The 11,322-nt window shown below is 42.1% G+C and overlaps 1 protein-coding gene across 3 annotated transcripts in view; it reads left to right on the plus strand.

The window, feature by feature from the left end:
- The window catches only part of HPD (4-hydroxyphenylpyruvate dioxygenase), a 76,707-nt gene extending 66,744 nt beyond the window's left edge, over positions 1-9,963 (plus strand). For all 3 annotated transcript variants that reach the window (XM_033956026.1, XM_033956024.1, XM_033956025.1), the window contains 5 exons: positions 973-1,135; positions 3,075-3,146; positions 4,698-4,820; positions 7,499-7,615; positions 9,232-9,963. In XM_033956026.1, the coding sequence (XP_033811917.1) occupies positions 973-1,135; positions 3,075-3,146; positions 4,698-4,820; positions 7,499-7,615; positions 9,232-9,342 (586 nt within the window). In that variant the 3' untranslated portion in view covers positions 9,343-9,963. The remainder of the gene's footprint in view (positions 1-972; positions 1,136-3,074; positions 3,147-4,697; positions 4,821-7,498; positions 7,616-9,231) is intronic.
- The last annotated feature ends 1,359 nt before the right edge of the window (positions 9,964-11,322 follow it).

The following is an 11,322-nucleotide window of genomic DNA, read 5'->3' on the forward strand; positions in this document are numbered from 1 at the left end:
CTTGTGAGGAAATGTAGGCGCACACTTTCCAGCTTTGGGGGGCTGGCTTTCAAGGAATTTGAGCCACAATAAGCAGAGGTTGGCTGTTGAGCAGATTTGCAGTCTTTTCAGTAACATGAGAATGTGGTCAGAGAACAAGCGATTGTTTTTTATTAGAAATAGAGTCATTAAGCTATAAGTGATGGTTTTTTTTTAAATTAGATTAACTCCATCTATCTGTGGCTAGCATTCCTTGGATTTTGAAAAGATGTACAGTATTCCATTAGTCCAATATCGGGTTACCAGATTTTACTCCTGTAAAATCTGGACCCATAGCTCCGCCCCTAGGCGTATCCAGTTCCACTAAGCCCTGCCCTATTATGCCCAAGTCACGCCCCGCTCCTTTAACCTGTTCACGTCCTCGGGACTGTGTCAGGAGGGCATCTGCACTTGTGCATGTGATGTCAACCCATTGCATCCGTGCATGCGCAGATGCCCTCCTGACGTGGTCCCGAGATGGAAGCTTTTCAAAACCGGACAAAGTGCTGGGTTTTGAAAAGCCGTCTGGGTAAATCCAGACATCTGGTAACCCTAGTCCAATAATAAGATGTCAACTATAATTCTTATTTTTCCATATTCATGTGGATAAAGACAAGAACTGACAAGAACCACAATACATTTTTTTATGATGAATTTCATAGGCAGAAAGTGTTGGCAAAGCATTCAGAAAAGTAGTGATGCACATGTATGACCTTAGTGCAGTGTTTCTCAACTCGGTCCTGGAGTACCTCCTTGCCAGTCAGGTTTTCAGGATATCCACAATGAATATGCAAAAACTAGATTTGCATACACCACTGCCTCCATCATATGCAAATTTCTTTCATGCATATTCATTGTGGATATCCTGAAAACCCGAATGGCAAGGGGGTACTCCAAGACCGAGTTTAGAAACACTATCCTAGTGCATTAAATCCACCTGGTCACTTCCATCAGGTACCAGAGGAACCTCCTTTTCCATCGCTTCTGGTCTGTGGATGACAAGCAGCTTCACACAGAGTTCAGTGCCCTTCGCTCCATTGTGGTGGCCAACTATGAAGAGACCATCAAGATGCCAATCAACGAGCCTGCTCTGGGCAAGAAAAAATCACAGATTCAGGTACCTCTACCCCGTTCCTCAGCAAGTTAAGGAAAGAACAGGATAGTGTAGAGCACAGTGTCATTAAAAAAGCACAGTAATGGATGTCCATCCTCGGTCTCCTACTGTGATGTTTCAGTAAGAATATAGAGAAATGGTGGACCCTGTGCCAAACACCAGGGAGGTAGGGTTGTAAAGATATTTTCACACATTATGTGGCACAGTGGTATAGCTAGATGTTCAGTTTTGGGTGTGCCAGAATGGGGCACAAAGTTTTGCCCCATTCCTGCTCTCCACCCTTACTCTACTCTCCCCCCTCTCACAACTCACAATTCAGATTGTTAATTGCCAAGCTGGTGAGGATCCTTGAGCTCTGACAGTGGAACGGGTCTTCCTCTGGCAGCCAGAAACTCCCCTCACTTACCAATGAAACATAGAAACATGACAGTAACAATTTCCATGGGCCACTGCCATGCTGGCCTTGTATATTATTACGAGGGTGGTTTGAAAAGTTTGGTAGAAAAGCAAGTGAGATATATTTTTCAGGATTCTGTTTGCAGCAGCCACTATTAAACCTTTTTGTTTTGTCTTTGTTTTGGTTTCTATCTTTCTCTTAATTAAATAGCGCTCTTTTTTTTATGTAAACCGCATTGACATTAAAACAAAATGCATTCTATAAATTTCAAATAAACATAAACCTAGGCCCTTTTTTACAAAGGCGTGCTAAGCGTTTTAATGCAGATTTAGCGCGTACTGAATCAACGTGTGCGCTAACCACTAATTTGTCCATATGATAACATGCATGCGTTAGCGTATAGCATGCGATAATATTTAGTGCACGCTAAAAAGCATAGCGCACCTTTGTAAAAGAGGAGGTTAGTTTCCATCGAAGGCTATACACTTCTCCCTCTGTATTCGCGGGGGATGCGAGCAGAACATAGCTGTGAATACCGAAAAGCCGCGAATAACTTTTTGCATGTTATTCGCGGTTTCTTTGGTAAAATAGACCTGAAAAAGATAATAGACCGTGAATAACCCGACCTGTGATTTGCTCCGTACAGGGAGCAGCGATTTCCAATATGAAACACCGGGTTCAGTAATTAAAATTAGGGGGCGGAGTCAGCAGCCACAAAAAATCATGAATAAGCGAATACATAGATACAGAAACTGCTGATACGGAGGGAGAAGTGTACACTTACTCCAGCGAGTTTCCAGGTTTTTCCCCAAATGCATTACTCTGCATTTCTTTGCATTGAATTTTAGTTGCCAGACATTAGACCATTCCTCTAACTTTTGCAGATCCTCTTTCATCTTTTCCACTCCCTCTTCGGTGTCTACTCTGTTACAAATCTTGGTATCATCTGCAAAAAGGCACACTTTTCCTTCTATCCCTTCAGCAATGTCACTCACAAACATATTGAACAGGATTGGCCCCAGCACTGATCCCTGAGGGACTCCACTACTCACCTTTCCTTCCTTCGAACGACTTCCATATAGGATGGAATACAAAAGGAGGCCTGAGAGCAAAGCATTGCAGTAATCTAGTCAACATTATAAATACATGTACCAAGGTCTTCAGGGCTCTTTAGTCTAGATAGACCCTCAGTGATTATATTTGTCTTAAGACACAAAATGTGTTTTGGATCATTCAGGAAATATGAGATTCCAGTACCCTCTAAGTTGCTTTATATAAAAAATATTTACTGACACTGCTGCTGTAAGAGATGTTCACATATTTCTCCCAGAAGTTTCTTTGTGTTTTCTGACTACCTATACATAAATCTACAGCCCGAGAATGTCTCCACTTTTAAAACCCTCGCTTCTCTTTGTATAATTTTTCATTTTAAAAAAATTCCACAATAGCCTGGATAAAAGTTTGGAGTAGTGTCTTTTCTTGGATTGAGATTCTGTTAAATGCTACTTTTTGCTGTGGGACTGGATTAACTCTGTTTTTCTTTAGGAGTTTGTCGATTATTATGGAGGTGCAGGCGTCCAGCATATTGCCCTGAACACTTCTGACATAATTAATGCTGTAAGTGTTTAAAGGTCAACATTGTACTCACAGTCTCTACTGGATTATGTACACACCATTGAATAAGGATATGAGGGGAAATATGATTGAAGTCTACAAAATCCTGAGTGGAGTAGAACGGGTACAAGTGGATCGATTTTTCACTCCGTCAAAAATTACAAAGACTAGGGGACACTCGATGAAGTTACAGGGAAATACTTTTAAAACCAATAGGAGGAAATATTTTTTTCACTCAGAGAATAGTTAAGCTCTGGTACGCATTGTCAGAGGTTGTGGTAAAAGAGGATAGCGTAGCTGGTTTTAAGAAAGGATTGGGAAAAGTCCATAGTCTGTTATTAAGACATCGGGGAAGCCCTGGATCGGTAGCATGGAATGTTGCTCCTCTTTGGGTTTTGGCCAGGTACTAGTGACCTGGATTGACCACTGTGAGAACGGGCTACTGGGCTTGATGGACCATTGGTCTGACCCAGTAAGGCTATTCTTATGTTCTTATAAGGAGATTGGGAGTACTGGATGCTTGGGGTGGATGCTAATAGTTACCAGAGTGCCTCAGAATCTCTCTCTGTTAAAGTATTCTATGTTTCTATATTTGAAAGATAAGAAGAACTCTTAAACTGATCTAGTGGGCCTAATTTCATTCCTGGTGCAATCCCATATGTCCCAGTTGATCTCTGGGCTTTTATCTTTCACCAGTAAACATGGCCAGCCTCTTTCCCTCCATTCCCATCATTTGCTTTGGCTGCATTCTTTGTCCAGGGCCTTGAGTGCTTTGTTACTTCATTTCATAGATTACAAGTCAGGTAGAGCAGAAGATGACAATACCGAAATGTATATAAGTGAGATCTGAAATGTCCAATGACAGTCTCAAGAGAATAGTGTAGGGAGAGGGGATGGGTAATCAGATGGGGTCGGCTTTATAATGCATGCGATAGGAAACCCAAATCTGTGCTAAATCCTATCAGGTGGGTGTCAACATGTTTCATCATCTTAATTTCAAATGTCTTAAGTCCCTGGACTATTTTAAAGTCACCTCTTAGTATTCTGGCTATAAGGTAAATGATACAGTGTCCAGGTTTTGAAAAATGCTGACCCACAGAGCTGTCAACTTGTTTTATTTTGTGGTTTTTTTGATGTGGTATCTCTGTGAATTGATTCTTGTCTTGTCACTGCCGTCGTTGGAATGCTTTTCATATTGTCCTCTTTTGCTCATACTTGGTCTAAAGATGGTGGTTCTGTCTGGAAACTTGTCAAAAGTATATTGTTAGCCCAATATAAAAAGTATCACCTTATTTTCCTTACTTTTAGTTCTATATTTTACCTTTAAAATTGACCAGCATAGCAGTCACACATCTTTATCCAGGGATTCCGGTGTAAAAGCTGCCTGCTTGACAGCTTCCAGCACCGTTTTTCTTATTACACATCTCTGCTTAGCACATGTCATGTTGATAAAACTTCCAGGAGAGGAGGCAGATTGCTGAAAACGAATGAGGCAATTGCCGGGATTTGCTGGGAAAACACTTGTGAGACTGAGTGGCTTTTGTCGTCTTGTAGATCGCAAACCTTAAAGAGCGAGGCATGGAGTTCATGGCAGTCTCACCCACTTACTACAAGATGCTGAGGGAGAAGCTGAAAACGGCCAAGATTCAGATTAAGGAGGATCTCGACAGACTTGAGGTCAGTCTTAAAGAGCTGAGCACCTACCAATTTACTGTAACTTTGCAGCAATCTACTGAAAACCTCTTAAGACTTCTAAGAGCAGTGGTAAAATGGAAGATAAATGGTGTCTACATTCTAATAAGTTAATCTACCTCATAGTGGGATAAGTTAGCAAGTTAATTTTAACAGCATTATGCATCTATATTGAGATAATATGAAAGTTTTATTGACTGGAGACCGGCTTGGCTGATTCTTCTGGCTAAAACGTAGACTACTGTAGCCTTTAAGTTCTTGTTAAATTTTTGTTTATCTGTTGTGAAAACTCCCCTCCTCATGCTCACCTGAATATCTACATTACTTGTAATTCTAGTTTATTGTAATTTCTTATTAAACTTTGTTTAATTGATGTGAACCGCCTAGAACTCCCTGGGTATGGCGGTATACAAGAATAAAGTTATTATTATTATTATTAATGTTCTATTGCAGTGGCTTTTAAACCTGTCCTGGGGGACCCCCCACCCAGTCGGGTTTTCAAGACATCCCTATTGAACATGCATGAGACAGAACATAAGAATTTCTGCTGCTGGGTCAGACCAGTGGTCCATCATGCCCAGCAGTCCGCTCCTGTGGGGGCCCTTAGGTCAAAGACTAGTGCCCTTACTGAGACTAGCCTTACCTAGTTCAGCAGGAACTTGTCTAACTTTGTCTTGAATCCCTGGAGGGTGTTTTCCCCTATAACAGCCTCCGGAAGAGCATGCCAGATTTGCATGCCTGTCACCTCTATTATACACAAATCTGCCTCATGCACATTCATTAGGGATATCGAAAACCCGACTGGCTGAGGGTCCCCCAGGTCAGGTTTAAGAACCACTGTTCTATTGGAAGTCTGTTTTACGACTACTACCACTACCTTTCATTTCTATAGTGCTGCTAGATGTTCGCAGCACTATACATTAAACATTCAAGAGACCGTCCTTTACAATCTAGTCAATCAAACAAGCAGGACAGGTAGGGTTTAGGGAGTTTCTCAGAGAGGGAATGATAAAACAGGCATAGGTGGTTTACAAGCAAATGGGAGTTCAGGAGTTAAAAGCAACCTCAAAGAAGTAGGCTTTTAGCCTAGATTTGAATAATGTCAGAGACAGAGCTTGACATACTCAGGCAGTCTGTTTCAGGCTTGGGGTGCAGCAAGAGAGAAGGGATGTATTCTGGAGTTGGCAGTGGAGGAGAAGGGTACAGTTAAGAGAGACTTCCCCAATAAACAGAGTTCTTGGGGTGGAGTATCATTCATTTCGAAAACTTTTTAAAACCTATTTGTTTGAAAATTTTTTGACTTAATTGTATTCTTAGCTTTTATGATATATTTTAGCATGATTTTTATTCACTATACTTTTATTTCTATTTAATTGGAACTGCCTTTGAGATTATTAATCCATTTTGATTCTGACTTTTGAATTAATTGTAATTTGTATTCTTCCTGGGAAACCATTTGATGATTATTGTAATTCGCTCTATGTCAAGCTTTTTCTTATTGTAAACCGCCTCGAACTGAAGGTTTGGCGGTATATAAAAAATAAATTATTATTAATATTATTATTATTAAGAGAGATATTGAGGAGCTGCAGAGTAAAGGAACTTGTAAGTCAATAAGAGAAGTTTGAACTGTATGTAGAAATGGATGGAGAGCCAATGAAGTGAATGGGGTGATTTGAGCATAGCAACATTGGTAGAAGATAAGTCATGCAGCAGAATTTTGAACGGATTGAAGGGGAGAGAATTGGTTACATGGAAGACCTGTGAGAAACAAGTTGCAGTAGTCTAGGCAAGAGGTGATAAGGGTTTTGGTAGTATGCTCAGAGAAGAGGGTTGGATTTTGGTGATATTATAGAGAAAGAAATAAAATTACTGGTGAGTGAGCCTAGTGGCTCAGGTGGGATAATATTGTTCATTACCATGTGGGTTCTCAGCTTAATTCCTGCATTGGGTTTTCTGGTTGGCTGGAACAGAGGCTAGGGATACGGCAAAGGATCATTCACAGCCCTTGGGTGGGAGAAGGGTAGAAGAGAATCCTGTGATTTCAACCATTCTTTAAGCAGCCCAGGGGTAGAAGGGGAGAATGCTGGTCAGTGCTCTAGGGTGACACCTAGTGGACAGTTTCAGAATTTGTAATTTTAAGATTCTGGAAGGAGACCTGATCATTGCTTTACAGTAGGGGTAGGGAACTCCGGTCCTCGAGAGCCGTATTCCAGTTTGGTTTTCAGGATTTTCCCAATGAATATGCATGAGATCTATTTGCATGCACTGCATTCGATGCATATTCATTGGGGAAATCCTGAAAACCTGACTGGAATACGGCTCTCGAGGACCGGAGTTCCCTACCCCTGCTTTACAGTGACATTCGATGTCCGACTTCAGGATCTGTGATTTCAGCATTCTGGAAGGAGCCCTAGTAGATGAACATGTACTGAGGACTGATACTGCAGTGGCCAGACCAGATGTGTTTGGGGTGCATATAAAATATGGAAAAATACTGTACTGGATTCCAGCCCTGGTTCCAACTAAGCTGAAAGTATAAAAGTGCAGATCAAAAAGAAAATTACTGGTGTCATTCCTGAAAGATGGGACATAAAGAGAGTTTATTTCTATTTATAAATCTTTAGCCACCCTTTAAAAGGATCCTTTCTCTATTTTTCAAGGAATTGAAAATCTTAGTGGATTTTGATGAGAACGGCTATTTGCTGCAGATTTTCAGCAAACCAGTTCAAGACAGACCAACTCTATTTATGGAAGTCATCCAGCGACATAACCACCAGGTCGGTTCTTCACTTGAAGGCTGGGAACAATCGATTTGTTGCCTACATGGTAGGAGTAACTCTTCAGTGGGCCCTAGAAAAACTAGTCCATCAGATCCCCCACTGTAATATATATATATATATATATATACATATATATATATATATATATATATATATATATATATATATATATATATATATATATATATATATATACATACTAAAACTCTCAGAAATGGGGACTGCATATGGTTCTGAAAACAGAGGAAAACCGGCAGAGGAAGTTGCTGTACTTGCCTGCTTAGAGGGGAGGGGGGAGGGGAATAAGCAGGCCTCTGTAGGCAAAAGTGGCTCTGGATGCAGAGCAAGCCCAACCATTAGGCAAACTAGGCATTCACCCAGGGCAATAGCTTTTATTTATTTATTCAATTTTCTATACCGTTCTCCCAAGGGAGATCAGAACAGTTTACTTGAATTTATTCAGGTACTCAAGCATTTTTCCCTGTCTGTCCCGGTGGGCTCACAATCTATCTAATGTACCTAGGGCAATGGGGGGATTAAGTGACTTGCCCAGGGTCACAAGGAGCAGCGTGGGTTTGAACCCACAACCTCAGGGAGCTGAGGCTGTAGCTTTAACCACTGCGCCACACACTCCCCCATTGAAGGGCAAAAAAAGAGCAGCTGCTGTAAAAGAAAACAATTGGGTTGACAGGTCTCAGATTTTGGACCTGGACCCTTGTCCAAGCTCTCGTAACCTCAAGATTAGATTACTGCAATCTACTCCTAACTGGTATTCCTCAGTGTCGCCTCTCACCCTTGCAATCTGTACAAAACTCTGCTGCGCAACTCATCTTCTACCAACCTTGCCACACTCATGTCACCCCCTCTCCTTAAGTCACTTCACTGGCTCACTGTCTGCCATCGCATACAGTTCAAGATCTTATTGCTGACCTACAAGTGTGTTCATTCTGCTGCCTCTCAATATCTCTCCTCGCTTCTCTCTCCTTATACACTTCCTAGAGAACTCCATTCCACAGTTAAGTCACTCTTAGCGTTACCCTGCTCCTCCACTGCCAATTCCAGACTTCATTCCTTTCATCTAGCTGCCCCCTATGCCTGGAATAAATTACCTGAGTTTGTCCGTCAACCCCTTCCCGTGTTTAAAAGCAGACTGAAAACCCAACTTTTTGATATAGCTTTCAATCCTTAACCCTATTCCTCTGCCCTCCAACCCAGCCTGCTGATTAACTGTTCCCCTTAACTGTATCCATGACATCCTATTTGGCTTTGGGAAGCAGAGCTGAGCTTGTGATGTCATAATGTTTCATTCCACCAATAAGAGCCAATCTCATCAGTGATGTCACAATGGCTTGATTGTCCTGTACTCCCCTCTGCCCTCCAACCCAGCCAGCTGATTAACCGTTTCCCTTAACTGTATCCATGACATCCTGTTTGTCTGTCTTGCCTGTTTAGATCGTAAGCTCTTTCAAGCAGGGACTGTTTTCTTACTCTTTGTGACTCTGTACAGTGCTGTGTACGTCTGGTGGCGCTATAGAAATAATTAATAGTAATAGTAATTTTTGCAGCCTCTTGTCTGTTCTCGCTTTGATACCTCTGTTCTGTTCTTTCTCCAGGGATTTGGTGCTGGAAACTTCAAGTCTCTTTTTGAAGCAATAGAAGTCGATCAGGATGCGAGAGGAAACCTCACCATAGAGACCCCTAATGGCGAGTGCAAATTTATATAGAGAGAGCACTGGACTGGTATCATCTATTCAACGTCAAAGTCTGCTTGCCCCAGATTCACAAATGGAGACCACCGCAATCTGAGTTCCAGGACATTGTCCATAAAAAATGTTTTATCATTTTCACATTTTTTTGTATACCAAGCTTTTCTAGATTTGACACACTTTCAGTATTAGAGTGCTACCTTCAGACCTTAAAAAATGTAAAAACAGATCCTCAGAGAGTAAGAAAAAGTTACTCCTTTTCATATAATACCACGGAATAATTCTTGTAGTGCTGATATCAAAGAAACCCACGTGGCTCATAACCATTCCTGGTAAATCTAATTTAACTACATTTTGTGTGGGGTGAGGGGTTGTGGGATTAACCTAAGTGCTTAGGCCTCCAGTCCTATGTCCAGTAGTGCAGCACAAATCCTCCTGCACAAATTGTCTGTCTAGTCTGAGGGGGTAAATGTGAACAAGTACTGTGTAAAAACAACTCCACACCAGCCCTGACCAAACTGCACCCCAGAGATGCCTCTACACAATGGCTCTTATTGTAAAAGCCTTATGTGCAATTTTTCTATGTAAATGGGAGCATTAAACGTGTATATCACAATAACATAGCCAGAAACAATTTTTTGTGGGAGGGGAGCCAATGTTATACATGGCAGGGCACTAGGTGCTTCCATTCCTTCTTCCCTGCCACTCCTGATCCCTTGCCAAAATTAGATTAGGCTGAACATTTCTTTCGTTGGTCATAAAAAAAAATTCCCATAGACATTTTCATTTAATCTTTTGAGTGCTCTAATTCCTGCCTTAGCTGCCTTGCCAACTGAGGAAATGTGCAGCCGGCCCCCGGTCATAATAGCAGAGCCCTCAGAGGGAGCACTTTGAGCCTGTAATGCTGCACTGTGAATATGCTGGAGTAGCCTAATAGTTAAACCAGTGGACCAAGAACCTGAGGTACTGGGTTCAAGTTTAAAAAAAAAACCAACCAATCTGAAATTACACTTGCATTGTGATTCGTTTATAGTCAGATGGGAGAAACAAACCTCAGAAGCCTTTACAGAGATTAACATTGAAATATCTCAGCTGATTGGGCCGAACATTTCTTTCGTTGGTCATAAAAAATTCCCATAGCCATTTTTATATCATCTTTTGAGTGCTCTAATTTATGCACACACTTTCCCTCTCTTCTATTAAATTGCACTAGCAGTTTTTAATGCGGTGAGCTGCGCTGAATGGCCTGAGCTGCTCCCGATGCTCATAGGAACTCTATGAGCATCAAGAGCAGCGCGGGCCATTCAGTGCGGCTCACCGCGCTAAAAACTGCTAGCACAGTTTAATAGACGAGGGCCTTTGTGTTCCTAAGAAGTGTACTTTAAATCTTAATTTCAGTTCCATATAAGCATCTGAGTAGTGCCAGCTATAAAAGCTGTTTCCAGTGGAAAACGTTTCTCATTACAAGGGCCAGAGGTGAGTGACTGAATTTTGTATTAAATTTGGAAAGAGTAGAAACGAAACTCTTGAAATGTCATGGCAAACATATGGTGGCGAAACAATTGGCTGTGCTGGCATCAGTGACGTAGTAAGGGGTGTGGACCGCCCAGGGCACTGAGTCGGTGGGGGGCGCTGGCTCCTCTTTACTGCGCCCCTGCCATGCTCGTGCCATCCTTCCCCCCTTACCTCTGTATTATCTTTACTAGCGTTATCAACTTCTGCCTGTTGCTCGCGCCAGCCTAGTTCCCCTCTGAATCACTTCTGGGTCACGGGGCCAGGAAGTGACATCAGAGGGAAATCCAACGCTGGCTTGAGGAGCATGCTTCCAAAGATATGCACGCCGGTGAAGATTTAGAGGTAATGTGGGGGGAGGGAGGGAGAGCACAAGTGTGGATTAGGGGCGGGAAAGTGCAGGGAGGGTGTGGAAGGAGTGGAGGTGTGGGGGACGCAAGGGGGTGTCACCTCCCCAGGCGCCTCTTACCCTTACTACGCCACTGA

Source organism: Geotrypetes seraphini, chromosome 8 (assembly GCF_902459505.1).
Source record: "Geotrypetes seraphini chromosome 8, aGeoSer1.1, whole genome shotgun sequence".
NCBI lineage: Eukaryota > Metazoa > Chordata > Amphibia > Gymnophiona > Dermophiidae > Geotrypetes > Geotrypetes seraphini.